Source organism: Salvelinus fontinalis, chromosome 14 (genome assembly GCF_029448725.1).
Source record: "Salvelinus fontinalis isolate EN_2023a chromosome 14, ASM2944872v1, whole genome shotgun sequence".
Classification (NCBI taxonomy): Eukaryota; Metazoa; Chordata; class Actinopteri; order Salmoniformes; family Salmonidae; genus Salvelinus; species Salvelinus fontinalis.
The window spans coordinates 18,212,120-18,234,654 of record NC_074678.1 but is presented as its reverse complement, the minus strand read 5'-3'; the positions used below and the strand labels follow the sequence as shown (position 1 = coordinate 18,234,654).

General features: G+C 55.4%; 1 protein-coding gene across 1 annotated transcript in view; it reads left to right on the top strand.

Moving 5' to 3' along the window:
* LOC129869570 (KICSTOR complex protein SZT2-like) overlaps positions 1 to 22,535 on the top strand; it is a 192,353-nt gene that overhangs the window by 87,713 nt on the left and 82,105 nt on the right. Inside the window, 1 exon segment of the mRNA XM_055944087.1 lies at positions 16,449 to 16,533. Within this exon segment, the coding sequence (XP_055800062.1) occupies positions 16,449 to 16,533 (85 nt within the window).

Genomic DNA, 22,535 nt, shown 5'->3' with positions numbered 1-22,535 from the left:
TCTGTCTCGCTCGCTCTCGCTCTCTGTCTCGCTCGCTCTCGCTCTCTGTCTCGCTCTCTGTCTCGCTCTCTGTCTCGCTCGCTCTCTGTCTCGCTCGCTCTCGCTCTCTGTCTCGCTCGCTCTCGCTCTCTGTCTCGCTCGCTCTCGCTCGCTCGCTCTCGCTCGCTCGCTCTCGCTCTCTGTCTCTCTCGCTCTCTGTCTCTCTCGCTCTCTGTCTCTCTCGCTCTCTGTCTCGCTCGCTCTCTGTCTCGCTCGCTCTCTGTCTCGCTCGCTCTCTGTCTCTCTCGCTCTCTGTCTCTCTCGCTCTCTGTCTCTCTCGCTCTCTGTCTCTCTCGCTCTCTGTCTCTCTCGCTCTCTGTCTCGCTCGCTCTCTGTCTCGCTCGCTCTCTGTCTCGCTCGCTCTCTGTCTCGCTCGCTCTCGCTCTCTGTCTCGCTCGCTCTCGCTCTCTGTCTCGCTCGCTCTCTGTCTCGCTCGCTCTCGCTCTCTGTCTCGCTCGCTCTCGCTCTCTGTCTCGCTCGCTCTCGCTCTCTGTCTCGCTCTCTGTCTCGCTCTCTGTCTCGCTCTCTGTCTCGCTCTCTGTCTCGCTCTCTGTCTCGCTCTCTGTCTCGCTCTCTGTCTCGCTCTCTGTCTCGCTCTCTGTCTCGCTCTCTGTCTCGCTCTCTGTCTCGCTCTCTGTCTCGCTCTCTGTCTCGCTCTCTGTCTCGCTCTCTGTCTCGCTCTCTGTCTCGCTCTCTGTCTCGCTCTCTGTCTCGCTCTCTGTCTCGCTCTCTGTCTCGCTCTCTGTCTCGCTCTCTGTCTCGCTCTCTGTCTCGCTCTCTGTCTCGCTCTCTGGCTCGCTCTCTGGCTCGCTCTCTGGCTCGCTCGCTCTCTGGCTCGCTCGCTCTCTGGCTCGCTCGCTCTCTGGCTCGCTCGCTCTCTGTCTCTCTCGCTCTCTGTCTCTCTCGCTCTCTGTCTCTCTCGCTCTCTGTCTCTCTCGCTCTCTGTCTCGCTCGCTCTCTGTCTCGCTCGCTCTCTGTCTCGCTCGCTCTCTGTCTCGCTCGCTCTCTGTCTCGCTCGCTCTCTGTCTCGCTCGCTCTCTGTCTCGCTCGCTCTCGCTCTCGCTCGCTCTCGCTCGCTCTCGCTCGCTCTCGCTCGCTCTCTGTCTCGCTCGCTCGCTCTCTGTCTCGCTCGCTCGCTCTCTGTCTCGCTCGCTCGCTCTCTGTCTCGCTCGCTCGCTCTCTGTCTCGCTCGCTCGCTCTCTGTCTCGCTCGCTCGCTCTCTGTCTCGCTCGCTCGCTCTCTGTCTCGCTCGCTCGCTCTCTGTCTCGCTCGCTCGCTCTCTGTCTCGCTCGCTCGCTCTCTGTCTCGCTCGCTCGCTCTCTGTCTCGCTCGCTCGCTCTCTGTCTCGCTCGCTCGCTCTCTGTCTCGCTCGCTCTCTGTCTGTCTCGCTCTCTGTCTCGCTCTCTGTCTCTCTCGCTCTCTGTCTCTCTCGCTCTCTGTCTCTCTCGCTCTCTGTCTCTCTCGCTCTCTGTCTCTCTCGCTCTCTGTCTCTCTCGCTCTCTGTCTCTCTCGCTCTCTGTCTCTCTCGCTCTCTGTCTCTCTCGCTCTCTGTCTCGCTCGCTCTCGCTCGCTCGCTCTCGCTCGCTCGCTCTCGCTCTCTGTCTCTCTCGCTCTCTGTCTCTCTCGCTCTCTGTCTCTCTCGCTCTCTGTCTCTCTCGCTCTCTGTCTCTCTCGCTCTCTGTCTCTCTCGCTCTCTGTCTCTCTCGCTCTCTGTCTCTCTCGCTCTCTGTCTCTCTCGCTCTCTGTCTCTCTCGCTCTCTGTCTCTCTCGCTCTCTGTCTCTCTCGCTCTCTGTCTCTCTCGCTCTCTGTCTCTCTCGCTCTCTGTCTCTCTCGCTCTCTGTCTCTCTCGCTCTCTGTCTCTCTCGCTCTCTGTCTCTCTCGCTCTCTGTCTCGCTCGCTCTCTGTCTCGCTCTCGCTCGCTCTCGCTCGCTCTCGCTCTCTGTCTCGCTCGCTCTCGCTCTCTGTCTCGCTAGCTCTCGCTCTCTGTCTCGCTCGCTCTCTGTCTCGCTCGCTCTCTGTCTCGCTCGCTCTCTGTCTCGCTCGCTCTCTGTCTCGCTCGCTCTCGCTCTCTGTCTCGCTCGCTCTCGCTCTCTGTCTCGCTCGCTCTCGCTCGCTCGCTCTCGCTCGCTCGCTCTCGCTCTCTGTCTCTCTCGCTCTCTGTCTCTCTCGCTCTCTGTCTCTCTCGCTCTCTGTCTCTCTCGCTCTCTGTCTCGCTCGCTCTCTGTCTCGCTCGCTCTCTGTCTCGCTCGCTCTCTGTCTCTCTCGCTCTCTGTCTCTCTCGCTCTCTGTCTCTCTCGCTCTCTGTCTCTCTCGCTCTCTGTCTCTCTCGCTCTCTGTCTCGCTCGCTCTCTGTCTCGCTCGCTCTCTGTCTCGCTCGCTCTCTGTCTCGCTCGCTCTCTGTCTCGCTCGCTCTCGCTCTCGCTCGCTCTCGCTCGCTCTCGCTCGCTCTCTGTCTCGCTCGCTCGCTCTCTGTCTCGCTCGCTCGCTCTCTGTCTCGCTCGCTCGCTCTCTGTCTCGCTCGCTCGCTCTCTGTCTCGCTCGCTCGCTCTCTGTCTCGCTCGCTCGCTCTCTGTCTCGCTCGCTCGCTCTCTGTCTCGCTCGCTCGCTCTCTGTCTCGCTCGCTCGCTCTCTGTCTCGCTCGCTCGCTCTCTGTCTCGCTCGCTCGCTCTCTGTCTCGCTCGCTCTCTGTCTGTCTCGCTCTCTGTCTGTCTCGCTCTCTGTCTCTCTCGCTCTCTGTCTCTCTCGCTCTCTGTCTCTCTCGCTCTCTGTCTCTCTCGCTCTCTGTCTCTCTCGCTCTCTGTCTCTCTCGCTCTCTGTCTCTCTCGCTCTCTGTCTCTCTCGCTCTCTGTCTCTCTCGCTCTCTGTCTCGCTCGCTCTCGCTCTCTGTCTCTCTCGCTCTCTGTCTCTCTCGCTCTCTGTCTCTCTCGCTCTCTGTCTCTCTCGCTCTCTGTCTCTCTCGCTCTCTGTCTCTCTCGCTCTCTGTCTCTCTCGCTCTCTGTCTCTCTCGCTCTCTGTCTCTCTCGCTCTCTGTCTCTCTCGCTCTCTGTCTCTCTCGCTCTCTGTCTCTCTCGCTCTCTGTCTCTCTCGCTCTCTGTCTCTCTCGCTCTCTGTCTCTCTCGCTCTCTGTCTCTCTCGCTCTCTGTCTCTCTCGCTCTCTGTCTCTCTCGCTCTCTGTCTCTCTCGCTCTCTGTCTCGCTCGCTCTCTGTCTCGCTCTCGCTCGCTCTCGCTCGCTCTCGCTCTCTGTCTCGCTCGCTCTCGCTCTCTGTCTCGCTAGCTCTCGCTCTCTGTCTCGCTCGCTCACTGTCTCGCTCGCTCTCTGTCTCGCTCGCTCTCTGTCTCGCTCGCTCTCTGTCTCGCTCGCTCTCGCTCTCTGTCTCGCTCGCTCTCGCTCTCTGTCTCGCTCGCTCTCGCTCGCTCGCTCTCGCTCGCTCGCTCTCGCTCTCTGTCTCTCTCGCTCTCTGTCTCTCTCGCTCTCTGTCTCTCTCGCTCTCTGTCTCTCTCGCTCTCTGTCTCTCTCGCTCTCTGTCTCTCTCGCTCTCTGTCTCTCTCGCTCTCTGTCTCTCTCGCTCTCTGTCTCTCTCGCTCTCTGTCTCTCTCGCTCTCTGTCTCTCTCGCTCTCTGTCTCTCTCGCTCTCTGTCTCTCTCGCTCTCTGTCTCTCTCGCTCTCTGTCTCTCTCGCTCTCTGTCTCTCTCGCTCTCTGTCTCGCTCGCTCTCTGTCTCGCTCTCGCTCGCTCTCGCTCGCTCTCGCTCTCTGTCTCGCTCGCTCTCGCTCTCTGTCTCGCTAGCTCTCGCTCTCTGTCTCGCTCGCTCTCTGTCTCGCTCGCTCTCTGTCTCGCTCGCTCTCTGTCTCGCTCGCTCTCTGTCTCGCTCGCTCTCTGTCTCGCTCGCTCTCGCTCTCTGTCTCGCTCGCTCTCGCTCTCTGTCTCGCTCGCTCTCGCTCTCTGTCTCGCTCGCTCTCGCTCTCTGTCTCGCTCGCTCTCGCTCTCTGTCTCGCTCGCTCTCGCTCTCTGTCTCGCTCGCTCTCGCTCTCTGTCTCGCTCGCTCTCTGTCTCGCTCGCTCTCGCTCTCTGTCTCGCTCGCTCTCGCTCTCTGTCTCGCTCGCTCTCCCTCTCTGTCTCGCTCTCTGTCTCGCTCTCTGTCTCGCTCTCTCTCTCGCTCTCTGTCTCTCTCTGTCTCTCTCGCTCTCTGTCTCTCTCGCTCTCTGTCTCTCTCGCTCTCTGTCTCTCTCGCTCTCTGTCTCTCTCGCTCTCTGTCTCTCTCGCTCTCTGTCTCTCTCGCTCTCTGTCTCTCTCGCTCTCTGTCTCTCTCGCTCTCTGTCTCTCTCGCTCTCTGTCTCTCTCGCTCTCTGTCTCTCTCGCTCTCTTTCTCGCTCGCTCTCTGTCTCTCTCGCTCTCTGTCTCTCTCGCTCTCTGTCTCTCTCGCTCTCTGTCTCTCTCGCTCTCTGTCTCTCTCGCTCTCTGTCTCTCTCGCTCTCTGTCTCTCTCGCTCTCTGTCTCTCTCGCTCTCTGTCTCTCTCGCTCTCTGTCTCTCTCGCTCTCTGTCTCTCTCGCTCTCTGTCTCTCTCGCTCTCTGTCTCTCTCGCTCTCTGTCTCTCTCGCTCTCTGTCTCTCTCGCTCTCTGTCTCTCTCGCTCTCTGTCTCTCTCGCTCTCTGTCTCGCTCTCGCTCGCTCTCGCTCGCTCTCGCTCTCTGTCTCGCTCGCTCTCTGTCTCTCTCGCTCTCTGTCTCTCTCGCTCTCTGTCTCGCTCTCGCTCGCTCTCGCTCTCTGTCTCGCTCGCTCTCGCTCTCGCTCGCTCTCGCTCTCTGTCTCGCTCGCTCTCGCTCTCTGTCTCGCTCGCTCTCGCTCTCTGTCTCGCTCGCTCTCGCTCTCTGTCTCGCTCGCTCTCGCTCTCTGTCTCGCTCGCTCTCGCTCTCTCGCTCGCTCTCGCTCTCTGTCTCGCTCGCTCTCTGTCTCGCTCGCTCTCTGTCTCGCTCGCTCTCTGTCTCGCTCGCTCTCTGTCTCGCTCGCTCTCGCTCTCTGTCTCGCTCGCTCTCGCTCTCTGTCTCGCTCGCTCTCGCTCTCTGTCTCGCTCGCTCTCGCTCTCTGTCTCGCTCGCTCTCGCTCTCTGTCTCGCTCTCTGTCTCGCTCTCTGTCTCGCTCTCTGTCTCGCTCTCTGTCTCGCTCTCTGTCTCGCTCTCTGTCTCGCTCTCTGTCTCGCTCTCTGTCTCGCTCTCTGTCTCGCTCTCTGTCTCGCTCTCTGGCTCGCTCTCTGGCTCGCTCTCTGGCTCGCTCGCTCTGGCTCGCTCGCTCTCTGGCTCGCTCGCTCTGGCTCGCTCGCTCTCTGGCTCGCTCGCTCTCTGGCTCGCTCGCTCTCTGGCTCGCTCGCTCTCTGGCTCGCTCGCTCTCTGGCTCGCTCGCTCTCTGGCTCGCTCGCTCTCTGGCTCGCTCGCTCTCTGGCTCGCTCGCTCTCGCTCTCTGTCTCTCTCGCTCTCTGTCTCTCTCGCTCTCTGTCTCTCTCGCTCTCTGTCTCGCTCGCTCTCTGTCTCGCTCGCTCTCTGTCTCTCTCGCTCTCTGTCTCTCTCGCTCTCTGTCTCTCTCGCTCTCTGTCTCTCTCGCTCTCTGTCTCTCTCGCTCTCTGTCTCTCTCGCTCTCTGTCTCTCTCGCTCTCTGTCTCTCTCGCTCTCTGTCTCTCTCGCTCTCTGTCTCTCTCGCTCTCTGTCTCTCTCGCTCTCTGTCTCTCTCGCTCTCTGTCTCTCTCTCTCTCTGTCTCGCTCGCTCTCTGGCTCGCTCTCTGTCTCTCTCGCTCTCTGTCTCTCTCGCTCTCTGTCTCTCTCGCTCTCTGTCTCTCTCGCTCTCTGTCTCTCTCGCTCTCTGTCTCTCTCGCTCTCTGTCTCTCTCGCTCTCTGTCTCTCTCGCTCTCTGTCTCTCTCTCTCTCTGTCTCGCTCGCTCTCTGTCTCGCTCGCTCTCTGGCTCGCTCGCTCTCTGGCTCGCTCGCTCTCTGGCTCGCTCTCTGGCTCTGTCTCTCTCGCTCTCTGTCTCTCTCGCTCTCTGTCTCTCTCGCTCTCTGTCTCTCTCGCTCTCTTTCTCGCTCGCTCTCTGTCTCTCTCGCTCTCTGTCTCTCTCGCTCTCTGTCTCTCTCGCTCTCTGTCTCTCTCGCTCTCTGTCTCTCTCGCTCTCTGTCTCTCTCGCTCTCTGTCTCTCTCGCTCTCTGTCTCTCTCGCTCTCTGTCTCTCTCGCTCTCTGTCTCTCTCGCTCTCTGTCTCTCTCGCTCTCTGTCTCTCTCGCTCTCTGTCTCTCTCGCTCTCTGTCTCTCTCGCTCTCTGTCTCTCTCGCTCTCTGTCTCTCTCGCTCTCTGTCTCTCTCGCTCTCTGTCTCTCTCGCTCTCTGTCTCTCTCGCTCTCTGTCTCTCTCGCTCTCTGTCTCTCTCGCTCTCTGTCTCTCTCGCTCTCTGTCTCTCTCGCTCTCTGTCTCTCTCGCTCTCTGTCTCTCTCGCTCTCTGTCTCGCTCGCTCTCTGTCTCGCTCGCTCTCGCTCTCTGTCTCGCTCGCTCTCGCTCGCTCTCGCTCTCTGTCTCGCTCGCTCTCGCTCTCTGTCTCGCTCGCTCTCTGTCTCGCTCGCTCTCTGTCTCGCTCGCTCTCTGTCTCGCTCGCTCTCGCTCTCTGTCTCGCTCGCTCTCGCTCTCTGTCTCGCTCGCTCTCGCTCTCTGTCTCGCTCGCTCTCGCTCTCTGTCTCGCTCGCTCTCGCTCTCTGTCTCGCTCGCTCTCGCTCTCTGTCTCGCTCGCTCTCTGTCTCGCTCGCTCTCGCTCTCTGTCTCGCTCGCTCTCGCTCTCTGTCTCGCTCGCTCTCGCTCTCTGTCTCGCTCGCTCTCGCTCTCTGTCTCGCTCGCTCTCGCTCTCTGTCTCGCTCGCTCTCGCTCTCTGTCTCGCTCTCTGTCTCGCTCTCTGTCTCGCTCTCTGTCTCGCTCTCTGTCTCGCTCTCTGTCTCTCTCTCTGTCTCTCTCGCTCTCTGTCTCTCTCGCTCTCTGTCTCTCTCGCTCTCTGTCTCTCTCGCTCTCTGTCTCTCTCGCTCTCTGTCTCTCTCGCTCTCTGTCTCTCTCGCTCTCTGTCTCTCTCGCTCTCTTTCTCGCTCGCTCTCTGTCTCTCTCGCTCTCTGTCTCTCTCGCTCTCTGTCTCTCTCGCTCTCTGTCTCTCTCGCTCTCTGTCTCTCTCGCTCTCTGTCTCTCTCGCTCTCTGTCTCTCTCGCTCTCTGTCTCTCTCGCTCTCTGTCTCTCTCGCTCTCTGTCTCTCTCGCTCTCTGTCTCTCTCGCTCTCTGTCTCTCTCGCTCTCTGTCTCTCTCGCTCTCTGTCTCTCTCGCTCTCTGTCTCTCTCGCTCTCTGTCTCGCTCTCGCTCGCTCTCGCTCTCTGTCTCGCTCGCTCTCGCTCTCTGTCTCGCTCGCTCTCGCTCTCTGTCTCGCTCGCTCTCTGTCTCGCTCGCTCTCGCTCTCTGTCTCGCTCGCTCTCGCTCTCTGTCTCGCTCGCTCTCGCTCTCTGTCTCGCTCGCTCTCGCTCTCTGTCTCGCTCGCTCTCGCTCTCTGTCTCGCTCGCTCTCGCTCTCTGTCTCGCTCGCTCTCGCTCTCTGTCTCGCTCGCTCTCGCTCTCTGTCTCGCTCGCTCTCGCTCTCTGTCTCGCTCTCTGTCTCGCTCTCTGTCTCGCTCTCTGTCTCGCTCTCTGTCTCGCTCTCTGTCTCGCTCTCTGTCTCTCTCGCTCTCTGTCTCTCTCGCTCTCTGTCTCTCTCGCTCTCTGTCTCTCTCGCTCTCTGTCTCTCTCGCTCTCTGTCTCTCTCGCTCTCTGTCTCTCTCGCTCTCTGTCTCTCTCGCTCTCTGTCTCTCTCGCTCTCTGTCTCTCTCGCTCTCTGTCTCTCTCGCTCTCTGTCTCTCTCGCTCTCTGTCTCTCTCGCTCTCTGTCTCTCTCGCTCTCTGTCTCTCTCGCTCTCTGTCTCTCTCGCTCTCTGTCTCTCTCGCTCTCTGTCTCTCTCGCTCTCTGTCTCTCTCGCTCTCTGTCTCTCTCGCTCTCTGTCTCTCTCGCTCTCTGTCTCTCTCGCTCTCTGTCTCTCTCGCTCTCTGTCTCTCTCGCTCTCTGTCTCTCTCGCTCTCTGTCTCTCTCGCTCTCTGTCTCTCTCGCTCTCTGTCTCTCTCGCTCTCTGTCTCTCTCGCTCTCTGTCTCTCTCGCTCTCTGTCTCTCTCGCTCTCTGTCTCTCTCGCTCTCTGTCTCTCTCGCTCTCTGTCTCTCTCGCTCTCTGTCTCTCTCGCTCTCTGTCTCTCTCGCTCTCGCTCGCTCTCGCTCGCTCTCGCTCGCTGTCTCGCTCGCTCTCGCTCTCTGTCTCGCTCGCTCTCGCTCTCTGTCTCGCTCGCTCTCGCTCTCTGTCTCGCTCGCTCTCGCTCTCTGTCTCGCTCGCTCTCGCTCTCTGTCTCGCTCGCTCTCGCTCTCTGTCTCGCTCGCTCTCGCTCTCTGTCTCGCTCGCTCTCGCTCTCTGTCTCGCTCGCTCTCTGTCTCGCTCGCTCTCTGTCTCGTTCGCTCTCGCTCTCTGTCTCGCTCGCTCTCTGTCTCGCTCGCTCTCGCTCTCTGTCTCGCTCGCTCTCGCTCTCTGTCTCGCTCTCTGTCTCGCTCTCTGTCTCGCTCTCTGTCTCGCTCTCTGTCTCGCTCTCTGTCTCGCTCTCTGTCTCGCTCTCTGTCTCGCTCTCTGTCTCGCTCTCTGTCTCGCTCTCTGTCTCGCTCTCTGTCTCGCTCTCTGTCTCGCTCTCTGTCTCGCTCTCTGTCTCGCTCTCTGTCTCGCTCTCTGTCTCGCTCTCTGTCTCGCTCTCTGTCTCGCTCTCTGTCTCGCTCTCTGTCTCGCTCTCTGTCTCGCTCTCTGTCTCGCTCTCTGTCTCGCTCTCTGTCTCGCTCGCTCTCTGGCTCTCTCGCTCGCTCTCTGTCTCTGTCTCTCGCTCGCTCGCTCTCTGTCTCGCTCGCTCGCTCTCTGTCTCGCTCGCTCGCTCTCTGTCTCGCTCGCTCGCTCTCTGTCTCGCTCGCTCGCTCTCTGTCTCGCTCGCTCGCTCTCTGTCTCGCTCGCTCGCTCTCTGTCTCGCTCGCTCGCTCTCTGTCTCGCTCGCTCTCTGTCTGTCTCGCTCTCTGTCTCGCTCTCTGTCTCTCTCGCTCTCTGTCTCTCTCGCTCTCTGTCTCTCTCGCTCTCTGTCTCTCTCGCTCTCTGTCTCTCTCGCTCTCTTTCTCGCTCGCTCTCTGTCTCTCTCGCTCTCTGTCTCTCTCGCTCTCTGTCTCTCTCGCTCTCTGTCTCTCTCGCTCTCTGTCTCTCTCGCTCTCTGTCTCTCTCGCTCTCTGTCTCTCTCGCTCTCTGTCTCTCTCGCTCTCTGTCTCTCTCGCTCTCTGTCTCTCTCGCTCTCTGTCTCGCTCTCGCTCTCTGTCTCGCTCGCTCTCGCTCTCTGTCTCGCTCGCTCTCGCTCTCTGTCTCGCTCGCTCTCGCTCTCTGTCTCGCTCGCTCTCGCTCTCTGTCTCGCTCGCTCTCTGTCTCGCTCGCTCTCTGTCTCGCTCGCTCTCGCTCTCTGTCTCGCTCGCTCTCGCTCTCTGTCTCGCTCGCTCTCGCTCTCTGTCTCGCTCGCTCTCGCTCTCTGTCTCGCTCGCTCTCGCTCTCTGTCTCGCTCGCTCTCGCTCTCTGTCTCGCTCGCTCTCGCTCTCTGTCTCGCTCGCTCTCGCTCTCTGTCTCGCTCGCTCTCGCTCTCTGTCTCGCTCGCTCTCGCTCTCTGTCTCGCTCTCTGTCTCGCTCTCTGTCTCGCTCTCTGTCTCGCTCTCTGTCTCGCTCTCTGTCTCGCTCTCTGTCTCGCTCTCTGTCTCGCTCTCTGTCTCTCTCGCTCTCTGTCTCTCTCGCTCTCTGTCTCTCTCGCTCTCTGTCTCTCTCGCTCTCTGTCTCTCTCGCTCTCTGTCTCTCTCGCTCTCTGTCTCTCTCGCTCTCTGTCTCTCTCGCTCTCTTTCTCGCTCGCTCTCTGTCTCGCTCGCTCTCTGTCTCGCTCGCTCTCTGTCTCGCTCGCTCTCTGTCTCTCTCGCTCTCTGTCTCTCTCGCTCTCTGTCTCTCTCGCTCTCTGTCTCTCTCGCTCTCTGTCTCTCTCGCTCTCTGTCTCTCTCGCTCTCTGTCTCTCTCGCTCTCTGTCTCTCTCGCTCTCTGTCTCTCTCGCTCTCTGTCTCTCTCGCTCTCTGTCTCTCTCGCTCTCTGTCTCTCTCGCTCTCTGTCTCTCTCGCTCTCTGTCTCTCTCGCTCTCTGTCTCTCTCGCTCTCTGTCTCTCTCGCTCTCTGTCTCGCTCTCGCTCGCTCTCGCTCGCTCTCGCTCGCTCTCGCTCTCTGTCTCGCTCGCTCTCGCTCTCTGTCTCGCTCGCTCTCGCTCTCTGTCTCGCTCGCTCTCGCTCTCTGTCTCGCTCGCTCTCTGTCTCGCTCGCTCTCGCTCTCTGTCTCGCTCGCTCTCGCTCTCTGTCTCGCTCGCTCTCGCTCTCTGTCTCGCTCGCTCTCGCTCTCTGTCTCGCTCGCTCTCGCTCTCTGTCTCGCTCGCTCTCGCTCTCTGTCTCGCTCGCTCTCGCTCTCTGTCTCGCTCGCTCTCGCTCTCTGTCTCGCTCGCTCTCGCTCTCTGTCTCGCTCGCTCTCGCTCTCTGTCTCGCTCTCTGTCTCGCTCTCTGTCTCGCTCTCTGTCTCGCTCTCTGTCTCGCTCTCTGTCTCTCTCGCTCTCTGTCTCTCTCGCTCTCTGTCTCTCTCGCTCTCTGTCTCTCTCGCTCTCTGTCTCTCTCGCTCTCTGTCTCTCTCGCTCTCTGTCTCTCTCGCTCTCTGTCTCTCTCGCTCTCTGTCTCTCTCGCTCTCTGTCTCTCTCGCTCTCTTTCTCGCTCGCTCTCTGTCTCTCTCGCTCTCTGTCTCTCTCGCTCTCTGTCTCTCTCGCTCTCTGTCTCTCTCGCTCTCTGTCTCTCTCGCTCTCTGTCTCTCTCGCTCTCTGTCTCTCTCGCTCTCTGTCTCTCTCGCTCTCTGTCTCTCTCGCTCTCTGTCTCTCTCGCTCTCTGTCTCTCTCGCTCTCTGTCTCTCTCGCTCTCTGTCTCTCTCGCTCTCTGTCTCTCTCGCTCTCTGTCTCTCTCGCTCTCTGTCTCTCTCGCTCTCTGTCTCTCTCGCTCTCTGTCTCGCTCTCGCTCTCGCTCTCGCTCTCTGTCTCGCTCTCGCTCGCTCTCGCTCGCTCTCGCTCTCTGTCTCGCTCGCTCTCGCTCTCTGTCTCGCTCGCTCTCGCTCTCTGTCTCGCTCGCTCTCGCTCTCTGTCTCGCTCGCTCTCGCTCTCTGTCTCGCTCGCTCTCTGTCTCGCTCGCTCTCTGTCTCGCTCTCTGTCTCGCTCTCTGTCTCGCTCTCTGTCTCGCTCTCTGTCTCGCTCTCTGTCTCGCTCGCTCTGGCTCGCTCGCTCTGGCTCGCTCGCTCTGGCTCGCTCGCTCTGGCTCGCTCGCTCTGGCTCGCTCGCTCTGGCTCGCTCGCTCTGGCTCGCTCGCTCTGGCTCGCTCGCTCTGGCTCGCTCGCTCTGGCTCGCTCGCTCTGGCTCGCTCGCTCTGGCTCGCTCGCTCGCTCTCTGGCTCGCTCGCTCTCTGGCTCGCTCGCTCTCGCTCTCTGTCTCTCTCGCTCTCTGTCTCTCTCGCTCTCTGTCTCGCTCGCTCTCTGTCTCGCTCGCTCTCTGTCTCTCTCGCTCTCTGTCTCTCTCGCTCTCTGTCTCTCTCGCTCTCTGTCTCTCTCGCTCTCTGTCTCGCTCGCTCTCTGTCTGTCTCGCTCTCTGTCTCGCTCTCTGTCTCGCTCTCGCTCGCTCTCGCTCTCGCTCGCTCTCGCTCTCGCTCTCGCTCTCGCTCTCGCTCTGTCTCGCTCGCTCTCTGTCTCGCTCGCTCTCTGTCTCGCTCGCTCTCTGTCTCGCTCGCTCGCTCTCTGTCTCGCTCGCTCGCTCTCTGTCTCGCTCGCTCGCTCTCTGTCTCGCTCGCTCGCTCTCTGTCTCGCTCGCTCGCTCTCTGTCTCGCTCGCTCGCTCTCTGTCTCGCTCGCTCGCTCTCTGTCTCGCTCGCTCGCTCTCTGTCTCGCTCGCTCGCTCTCTGTCTCGCTCGCTCGCTCTCTGTCTCGCTCGCTCTCGCTCTCTGTCTCGCTCGCTCTCGCTCTCTGTCTCGCTCGCTCTCGCTCTCTGTCTCGCTCGCTCTCGCTCTCTGTCTCGCTCGCTCTCGCTCTCTGTCTCGCTCGCTCTCGCTCTCTGTCTCGCTCTCTGTCTCGCTCGCTCTCGCTCTCTGTCTCGCTCTCTGTCTCGCTCTCTGTCTCGCTCTCTGTCTCGCTCTCTGTCTCGCTCTCTGTCTCTCTCGCTCTCTGTCTCTCTCGCTCTCTGTCTCTCTCGCTCTCTGTCTCTCTCGCTCTCTGTCTCTCTCGCTCTCTGTCTCTCTCGCTCTCTGTCTCTCTCGCTCTCTGTCTCTCTCGCTCTCTGTCTCTCTCGCTCTCTGTCTCTCTCGCTCTCTTTCTCGCTCGCTCTCTGTCTCTCTCGCTCTCTGTCTCTCTCGCTCTCTGTCTCTCTCGCTCTCTGTCTCTCTCGCTCTCTGTCTCTCTCGCTCTCTGTCTCTCTCGCTCTCTGTCTCTCTCGCTCTCTGTCTCTCTCGCTCTCTGTCTCTCTCGCTCTCTGTCTCTCTCGCTCTCTGTCTCTCTCGCTCTCTGTCTCTCTCGCTCTCTGTCTCTCTCGCTCTCTGTCTCTCTCGCTCTCTGTCTCTCTCGCTCTCTGTCTCTCTCGCTCTCTGTCTCTCTCGCTCTCTGTCTCTCTCGCTCTCTGTCTCTCTCGCTCTCTGTCTCGCTCTCGCTCTCGCTCTCGCTCTCGCTCTCGCTCTCGCTCTCTGTCTCGCTCTCGCTCGCTCTCGCTCGCTCTCGCTCTCTGTCTCGCTCGCTCTCGCTCTCTGTCTCGCTCGCTCTCTGTCTCGCTCGCTCTCGCTCTCTGTCTCGCTCGCTCTCGCTCTCTGTCTCGCTCGCTCTCTGTCTCGCTCGCTCTCTGTCTCGCTCGCTCTCGCTCTCTGTCTCGCTCGCTCTCGCTCTCTGTCTCGCTCGCTCTCGCTCTCTGTCTCGCTCTCTGTCTCGCTCTCTGTCTCGCTCTCTGTCTCGCTCTCTGTCTCGCTCTCTGTCTCGCTCTCTGTCTCGCTCTCTGTCTCGCTCTCTGTCTCGCTCTCTGTCTCGCTCTCTGTCTCGCTCTCTGTCTCGCTCTCTGTCTCGCTCTCTGTCTCGCTCTCTGTCTCGCTCTCTGTCTCGCTCTCTGTCTCGCTCTCTGTCTCGCTCGCTCTGTCTCGCTCGCTCTGGCTCGCTCGCTCTGGCTCGCTCGCTCTGTCTCGCTCGCTCTGGCTCGCTCGCTCTGGCTCGCTCGCTCTGGCTCGCTCGCTCTGGCTCGCTCGCTCTGGCTCGCTCGCTCTGGCTCGCTCGCTCTGGCTCGCTCGCTCTCTGGCTCGCTCGCTCTCTGGCTCGCTCGCTCTGTCTCGCTCGCTCTCGCTCGCTCTCGCTCTCTGTCTCTCTCGCTCTCTGTCTCTCTCGCTCTCTGTCTCGCTCGCTCTCTGTCTCGCTCGCTCTCTGTCTCGCTCGCTCTCTGTCTCTCTCGCTCTCTGTCTCTCTCGCTCTCTGTCTCTCTCGCTCTCTGTCTCTCTCGCTCTCTGTCTCTCTCGCTCTCTGTCTCGCTCGCTCTCTGTCTCGCTCGCTCTCTGTCTCGCTCGCTCTCTGTCTCGCTCGCTCTCTGTCTCGCTCGCTCTCTGTCTCGCTCGCTCTCTGTCTCGCTCGCTCTCTGTCTCGCTCGCTCTCTGTCTCGCTCGCTCTCTGTCTCGCTCGCTCTCGCTCGCTCTCGCTCGCTCTCGCTCGCTCTCGCTCGCTCGCTCGCTCTCTGTCTCGCTCGCTCGCTCTCTGTCTCGCTCGCTCGCTCTCTGTCTCGCTCGCTCGCTCTCTGTCTCGCTCGCTCGCTCTCTGTCTCGCTCGCTCGCTCTCTGTCTCGCTCGCTCGCTCTCTGTCTCGCTCGCTCGCTCTCTGTCTCGCTCGCTCGCTCTCTGTCTCGCTCGCTCGCTCTCTGTCTCGCTCGCTCGCTCTCTGTCTCGCTCGCTCGCTCTCTGTCTCGCTCGCTCGCTCTCTGTCTCGCTCGCTCGCTCTCTGTCTCGCTCGCTCGCTCTCTGTCTCGCTCGCTCGCTCTCTGTCTCGCTCGCTCTCTGTCTGTCTCGCTCTCTGTCTCGCTCTCTGTCTCGCTCTCGCTCGCTCTCGCTCTCGCTCGCTCTCGCTCTCGCTCTCGCTCTCGCTCTGTCTCGCTCGCTCTCTGTCTCGCTCGCTCTCTGTCTCGCTCGCTCTCTGTCTCGCTCGCTCTCTGTCTCGCTCGCTCGCTCTCTGTCTCGCTCGCTCGCTCTCTGTCTCGCTCGCTCGCTCTCTGTCTCGCTCGCTCGCTCTCTGTCTCGCTCGCTCGCTCTCTGTCTCGCTCGCTCGCTCTCTGTCTCGCTCGCTCGCTCTCTGTCTCGCTCGCTCGCTCTCTGTCTCGCTCGCTCGCTCTCTGTCTCGCTCGCTCGCTCTCTGTCTCGCTCGCTCGCTCTCTGTCTGTCTGTCTCGCTCTCTGTCTGTCTCGCTCTCTGTCTCGCTCGCTCGCTCTCTGTCTGTCTGTCTCGCTCGCTCTCTGTCTGTCTGTCTCGCTCGCTCTCTGTCTGTCTGTCTCGCTCGCTCTCTGTCTGTCTGTCTCGCTCGCTCGCTCGCTCTCTGTCTGTCTGTCTCGCTCGCTCGCTCGCTCTCTGTCTGTCTGTCTCGCTCGCTCTCTGTCTGTCTGTCTCGCTCGCTCTCTGTCTGTCTGTCTCGCTCGCTCGCTCGCTCTCTGTCTGTCTGTCTCGCTCGCTCGCTCGCTCTCTGTCTGTCTCGCTCGCTCTCTGTCTGTCTCGCTCGCTCTCTGTCTGTCTCGCTCGCTCTCTGTCTGTCTCGCTCGCTCTCTGTCTGTCTCGCTCGCTCTCTGTCTGTCTCGCTCGCTCTCTGTCTGTCTCGCTCGCTCTCTGTCTGTCTCGCTCGCTCTCTGTCTGTCTCGCTCGCTCTCTGTCTGTCTCGCTCGCTCTCTGTCTGTCTCGCTCGCTCTCTGTCTGTCTCGCTCGCTCTCTGTCTGTCTCGCTCGCTCTCTGTCTGTCTCGCTCGCTCTCTGTCTCGCTCGCTCGCTCTCTGTCTCGCTCGCTCGCTCTCTGTCTCGCTCGCTCGCTCTCTGTCTCGCTCGCTCGCTCTCTGTCTGTCTCGCTCGCTCTCTGTCTCGCTCGCTCGCTCTCTGTCTGTCTCGCTCGCTCTCTGTCTGTCTCGCTCGCTCTCTGTCTGTCTCGCTCTCTGTCTGTCTGTCTCGCTCGCTCGCTCGCTCTCTGTCTGTCTCGCTCGCTCTCTGTCTGTCTCGCTCGCTCTCTGTCTGTCTCGCTCGCTCTCTGTCTGTCTCGCTCGCTCTCTGTCTGTCTCGCTCGCTCTCTGTCTGTCTCGCTCGCTCTCTGTCTGTCTCGCTCGCTCTCTGTCTGTCTCGCTCGCTCTCTGTCTGTCTCGCTCGCTCTCTGTCTGTCTCGCTCGCTCTCTGTCTGTCTCGCTCGCTCTCTGTCTGTCTCGCTCGCTCTCTGTCTGTCTCGCTCGCTCTCTGTCTGTCTCGCTCGCTCTCTGTCTCGCTCGCTCGCTCTCTGTCTCGCTCGCTCGCTCTCTGTCTGTCTCGCTCGCTCTGTCTCGCTCGCTCGCTCTCTGTCTCGCTCGCTCGCTCTCTGTCTCGCTCGCTCTCTGTCTCGCTCGCTCGCTCTCTGTCTCGCTCGCTCTCTGTCTCGCTCGCTCGCTCTCTGTCTGTCTCGCTCGCTCGCTCTCTGTCTGTCTCGCTCGCTCGCTCTCTGTCTGTCTCGCTCGCTCTCTGTCTCGCTCGCTCGCTCTCTGTCTCGCTCGCTCGCTCTCTGTCTCGCTCGCTCGCTCTCTGTCTCGCTCGCTCGCTCTCTGTCTCGCTCGCTCGCTCTCTGTCTCGCTCGCTCGCTCTCTGTCTCGCTCGCTCGCTCTCTGTCTCGCTCGCTCGCTCTCTGTCTCGCTCGCTCTCTGTCTCGCTCGCTCTCCGTCTCGCTCGCTCTCTGTCTCGCTCGCTCGCTCTCTGTCTTGCTCGCTCTCTGTCTCGCTCGCTCGCTCTCTGTCTCGCTCGCTCGCTCGCTCTCTGTCTCGCTCGCTCGCTCGCTCTCTGTCTCGCTCGCTCGCTCTCTGTCTCGCTCGCTCGCTCTCTGTCTCGCTCGCTCGCTCTCTCGCTCTCTGTCTCGCTCGCTCGCTCTCTGTCTCGCTCGCTCGCTCTCTGTCTGGCTCGCTCTCTCTGGCTCTCTCTCGCTCTCTCGTGGTGTGTGTCTGTCTGTCTCTCTCTCTCTCTACCTGTGTGTCTCTGTCTCTCTCTAAGCACTACTTCTATCAGAGCAGAGAGCTTCCTGACTCTGATATCTACCTCTACAATAAGCCTGGGGGCCAGGGGACCGGAGGGAAAGGTAATGACGTTCTCACTCTCCATGTTTTCAGTGTGTGTGCGTGCGTACTCGTGTGTGCACATGTTTTTTTAAGCTGCTGACTTAGAGGGCGTGATATCACGGGTTGTGCTGACAGCCTCTTTCCATATTTATACCTCCCACCACATAAAAAAATGCACAGCAAATGATCACAGCACTGCCTTGCCTTGCATAGCTAAAAAACACTAATCTGATTTCTCCTGTTCTGCTACGATGCTACTGGTTAGTGCTACACTCATTCTCCAAGTGACTGGACTGTCACTCTCCAGCTTCCGTATGCGATGTGTGGTGGTAACTTTTCTGAATTTGAATGATCACCTGTTGTTTTGCATTACTCTGTTTGAGGTTCAGGTATTATTTATCTGTTGACAGGCACAAACTATTGTCTTGTGTGGTGGTGGGTGGGTGAGTGTGCAATATGGCCACCTGTCAGTTATGATTAGCCTATAGTAAGACAGTACTCCGGTTGTGATTAGCCTATAGTAAGACAGTACTCCGGTTGTGATTAGCCTATAGTAAGACAGTACTCCGGTTGTGATTAGCCTATAGTAAGACAGTACTCCGGTTGTGATTAGCCTATAGTAAGACAGTTGTCCTGTTCATTATATAGTGTGTTGACAGCTACATTGTAATGAATTGTTTTTTACTTATATTATCCCCATAGCATTCCTGTTGTTATAAATCATGTTTTAAACCAGTGGAATTTAATAGCTGCTGATATCTCACTTAATCTGACCTCTTTCTGTAGTGTCAGAATCAAAGTACCAAGGCTGATGTTTGTTCGAGGCTTTTTTCTTTCCATAATGTGTCCCAAATGGCAACATATTTCCTATAAAGTGCACTACTTTTGACCATAGCCCATCAAAACTAGTGCACTATAATTGGAATAGGGTGCAATTTGGGATGTACACAACCCAGGCCTTGCATTCATTTCCCATACAGTCTAACTTCTTTTTAATTGCTGTGAAGGGAAGCTCTGATTTCATCTCATTAATTTGAAGACTTGCACAACAAGGTGCTTAAGTTATTTGAATGACTTGATCCCTGCCCAGCGTGACATAATTATGTCAGGTGCAGACTGCTACTCAGACAGTTAGAGAAGTTTTTTGGCAGAGCTGGAAGGTGGTAAGTCTTGCACTGTTGTATTTCATTGCCAGCTAATTAAGAAACTGTTTGCCACATTAATCTTGTCAAACTCAGAGCCTAAAATACACATGTCTACTGTGCTTGAATACCAAGGACTGCTTCAGTGATTCCATCTCAGAGAGCTAATAGACAGAGTTTTAATGCAGAATGCAGAAAGAGACATTTTCCTCTTACTAATAGCTGTGCACAAAGGCCCTGTGACAAATAAAGCATATTATAACTCATACTGTATGTGCTAAAATAGTAGCAATGGCCGTGGATAAAGGGAGTTAAGGAGTTGGAGTGCCAGGCTAGCTCTGGAGTGCCAGGGCATAAGTGTTGGCTCGTTAACGCTGAGCCTTTCTTCAAGCCTCACTAACACCCTGGACCAGAGCTATGGTAGTGGAGGCCCAGCAGAGGGTCTTCTGGACATTTTAGTTAAATTGTAGATCAATTAGAGCTAGGGTTGTAAAAAAAAAACAGGGATTCTGAAATCCTCTTTGCAGTATTTGTGGAAAACCTGTGAATTTTGGGAAAGTTAGTGGAACCCTTTGCGACTCTAATTAGAGATGATGTTATGATGCTGTTCCACTGACTCCCCTCACTCCTCAGCAGTTTCTTCAGTTTAAAATACTTAGTACACAGTTTGCAAATTACCATACATTTCATTAGCAGCTGATGCACCATCTGGCATTCAGAAGGAGCTGATAAGAAACACCTCTCATAGCATACAGTGCCTTCAGAAAGTATTCACACCCCTTAACTTTTTCCACATTTTGTTGCATTAAAGGGATTTTGTCACTGGCCTACACACAATACCCCATGATGTCAAAGTGGAATTATGTTTTTAGAAATGGATACTAATTAATAAAAAAATTTAAGCTGAAATGTCTTGTGTCAATAATTATTCAACCACATTTTTATGGCAAACCTAAATAAGTTCAGGAGTAAAATGTGCTTAACATGTAGGGGCGGCAGGTAGCCTAGTGGTTAGAGCATTGGACTAGTAACCGGAAGGTTGCAAGATCGAAGGTAAAAATCTATAACCTGAAAGGCCGCTCAGCAAGGAAGAAGCCACTGTTCCATAACTTCCATTAAAAAAGCCAGACTACTGTTTGCAACTGCACATGGGGACAAAGATCATACTTTTTGGAGAAATGTCCTCTGGTCTGATGAAACAAAAATAGAACTGTTTGGCCATATTGACCATCGTTATGTTTGGAGGAAAAAGGGGTACGTTTGCAAGCCGAAGAACACCATCCCAACCGTGAAGCACGGGGGTGGCAGCATCATGTTGTGGGGGTGCTTTGCTGCAGGAGGGACTGGTGCCCTTCACAAAATAGATGGCATCATTAGGCAGGAAAATGATGTGGAAGCAATATCTCAAGACATCAGTCAGGAAGTTACAGCTTGGTTGCAAATGGATCTTCCAAATGGACAATGACCCCAAGCATACTTCCAAAGTTGTGGCAAAATGGCTTAAGGACAGCAGTCAAGGTATTGGAGTGGCCATCGCGAAGCCCTGACCTCAATTTGTGGGCAGAACTGAAAAAGCGTGTGCGAGCAAGGAGGCCTACAAACCTGACTCCGTTACACCAGCTCTGTCAGGAGGAATGGGCCAAAATTCACCCAACTTATTGTGGGAAGCTTGTGGAAGGCTACCTGAAACGTTTGACCCAAGTGAAACAATTTTAAGGCAATACACTCAATTAGTATTTGGTAGCATGTACATTTCTGACCCACTGGGAATGTGATGAAAGAAACAAAAGCTGAAAAATCATTCTCTCTATTATTCTGACATTTCACATTCTTCAAATAAAGTGGTGATCCTAACTGATCTAAGATACGAGATTTTTACGAGGATTAAATGTCAGGAATTGTAAAAAAAAAAACTGAATTTAAATGTATTTGGCTAAGGTGTATGTAAACTTCAACTGTATATCTATCCTACCCTGCCTTTCCAAGGTCTTCGAAAGCCAAGTTAAACAGATTACAGACCATTTCGAATCCCACCGTACCTTCTCCGCTATGCAATCTACTTTCAGAGCTGGTCATGGGTGCACGTCAGCCACGCTCAAGGTCCAAAACGATATCATAACCGCCATCGAAAAGAGACATTACTGTGCAGCTGTATTCATCGACCTGGCCAAGGCTTTTGACTCTATCACCACATTCTTCTCTGTCAATCACCACATTCTTATTGGCAAACTAAACAGACTTGGTTTCTCAAATTACTGCCTCGCCTGGTTCACCAACTTCTTCTCTGATAGAGTTGTGTGTCAAATCGGAGGGCCTGTTGTCTGGTCCTCTGGCAGTCTCTATGGGGGTGCCACAGGGTTAAATTCTCGGGCCGACTCTCTTCTCTCTATACATCAATGATGTCGCTCTTGCTGCTGGTGATTCTCTGATCCACCTCTACGCAGACGACACCATTCTGTATAATTCTCTTCTCTTCAAAACGATCGCTGCCCGCCCGTCCAGCATCACTAGTCTGGACGGTTCTGACTTAGAATATGTGGACAAATAGAAATACCTAGGTGTCTGGTTAGACTGTAAACTCTCCTTCCAGACTCACATTATGCATCTCCAATCCAAAATTAAATCTAGAATCTGCTTCCTATTTCGCAACAAAGAATCCTTCACTCATGCTGCCAAACATACCCTCGTAAAACTGACTATCCTACCGATCCCCGACTTCGGCGATGTCATTTACAAAATAGCCTCCAACACTCTACTTAACAAATTGGATGCAGTCTATCACAGTGCCATGTGTTTTGTCAACCGCCTTATCTCAGCTCACTGGTCACCATAGCAGCACCCACCTGTAGCACGCGCTCCAGCAGGTATATCTCACTGGTCACCCCCAAAGCCAATTCTTCCTTTGGCCGCCTTTCCTTCCAGTTCTCTGCTGCCAATGACTGGAACAAACTGCAAAAATCGCTGAAGACTCATTTCTCCCTCGGTAGCTTTAAGCACCAGCTGTCAGAGCAGCTCACAGATCGCTGCACCCGTACATAGCCCATCTGTAATATAACCCATCCAACTACCTCATCCCCATACTGTATTTAATTATTTATCTTGCTCCTTTGCACTCCAGTATCTCTACTTGCACGTTCATCGTCTGCACATCAATCACTCCAGTGTTTAATTGGTATATTGTAATTACTTCGCCAACATGGCCTATTTATTGCCTTACTTCCTTAGATTTTTTTTCTACTGTATTATTGACTGTATGTTTGTTTATTCCATGTGTAACTCTATGTTGTTGTATGTGTCGAACTGCTTTGTTTTAGTCTTGACCAGGTCGCAGTTGTAAATGAGAACTTGCTCTCAACTAGACTACCTGGTTAAATAAAAAAATAAAACTATCCTAGAGGAAAATCTGGTTCAGTATGCTTTCCACCAGACACTTGGAGATTTGTTCTCCTTTCGGCAGGACAATAACCTACACTGGAGTTGCTTACCAAGAAGGCAGTGAAAATGATCAACAACCAATTTCAGAGCTTGAAGAATTTTTAAAAGATAATGTGCAAAAGTTGCACAATCCATGTGTTGAAAGCTCTTAGGCCCCGATTCCGATTTAGGAAATTAAGCCTTTCTTACGCACGCCTTTCCTATGCATTTATCAGTAGATGGTATTCAGACTTACCGTATGAAGGTGTGTAACGGGCTTTGCGGGCGTGGTTCCCTTGCGCACGGTGAACAAATGTAATTTAACCACTGAAAAAACCTTCCCACTTGCTGGCCAACAGATTTTCTTTCGTGGAGTTTTTATTCAAAGGGGTTTTCAGTACATTTATCTTAAGCCAACCCTTTAATAAATACTGTGTACCTTTTTTAGTTATATTTTATTGAGTCAGAATTTTATCAACTATCTCGAGAACCGGTTCAGAATAATAGGCATCAATTAAAGAAACCCATCTAAATATATGGATTTTCGTGTCCCTTTGGTGTCGTGTCCCTGTGTCCCTTTGCACCAATTGGTAGATGTAAAAAATACTATGATCTTGAAGATTATTTAGTGTTAGAAAAATATGTTTGAATCATAAACAGGTTTGAGAGCCTTTACGCATGGAAGAAAGAAAACGGTGGATTGATTCATTCTGAAAATTGCCACATTCAGTTCTTCAACCCATGTTAATGTTGTAAGATTAGTGTACATATATAATTATAATAGGGAGAATAGTGTACAATAGTAGGCTAAACCCTCATCTATTGCCTGCACTAACCATGTAACTGTGTGACGAAACAGCCAAGTATTTCACCATGTGTCGTGTTCAAACTGTTATTGCTTGGTCTGTGCTCCGCTCTGTAACGATTGAATTAGTCTACAGGTTATTTTTATATTATCAACTGTCAATGTTCCTCAGCATCAACCACATGGCTGTGACGGCGTTTACAGATGAAGCAAATTAAGGTAAACTAAACAATGGAATTAAATGGAATGATAATGTAGGTTATACCAACTGAAGGGAGCTAACAGTAAATTGTCAGTTGAATAATGTGTTGTTATTAGGCCTACTGACAGTCAATGCTGATATTGGATAATATTGACCATGATAGTGACGGGAGAGAGTAAGTCTGGGTAGCCTATAATTAAGACATTCGAGAGTGCCCATCCCTGCAAGTTAAAAAGCTATACAATTTAAATTCTGCGTAATGGCACAGCATTTCATGAACTTTACTGTGGGAAAGTTGATGTGAATCAGTTTGCTGCCATATGGCTGGTTTCACCTTTGTCTCCAGCAATGATAAGGTGACATATTTCTAAAACAAGTGTAATTTATATTTGCAATTCCCTTATCCAAACGGATTACTCATTTACCTAGCTCTTATCAAGTTGTAAATGACACTACATG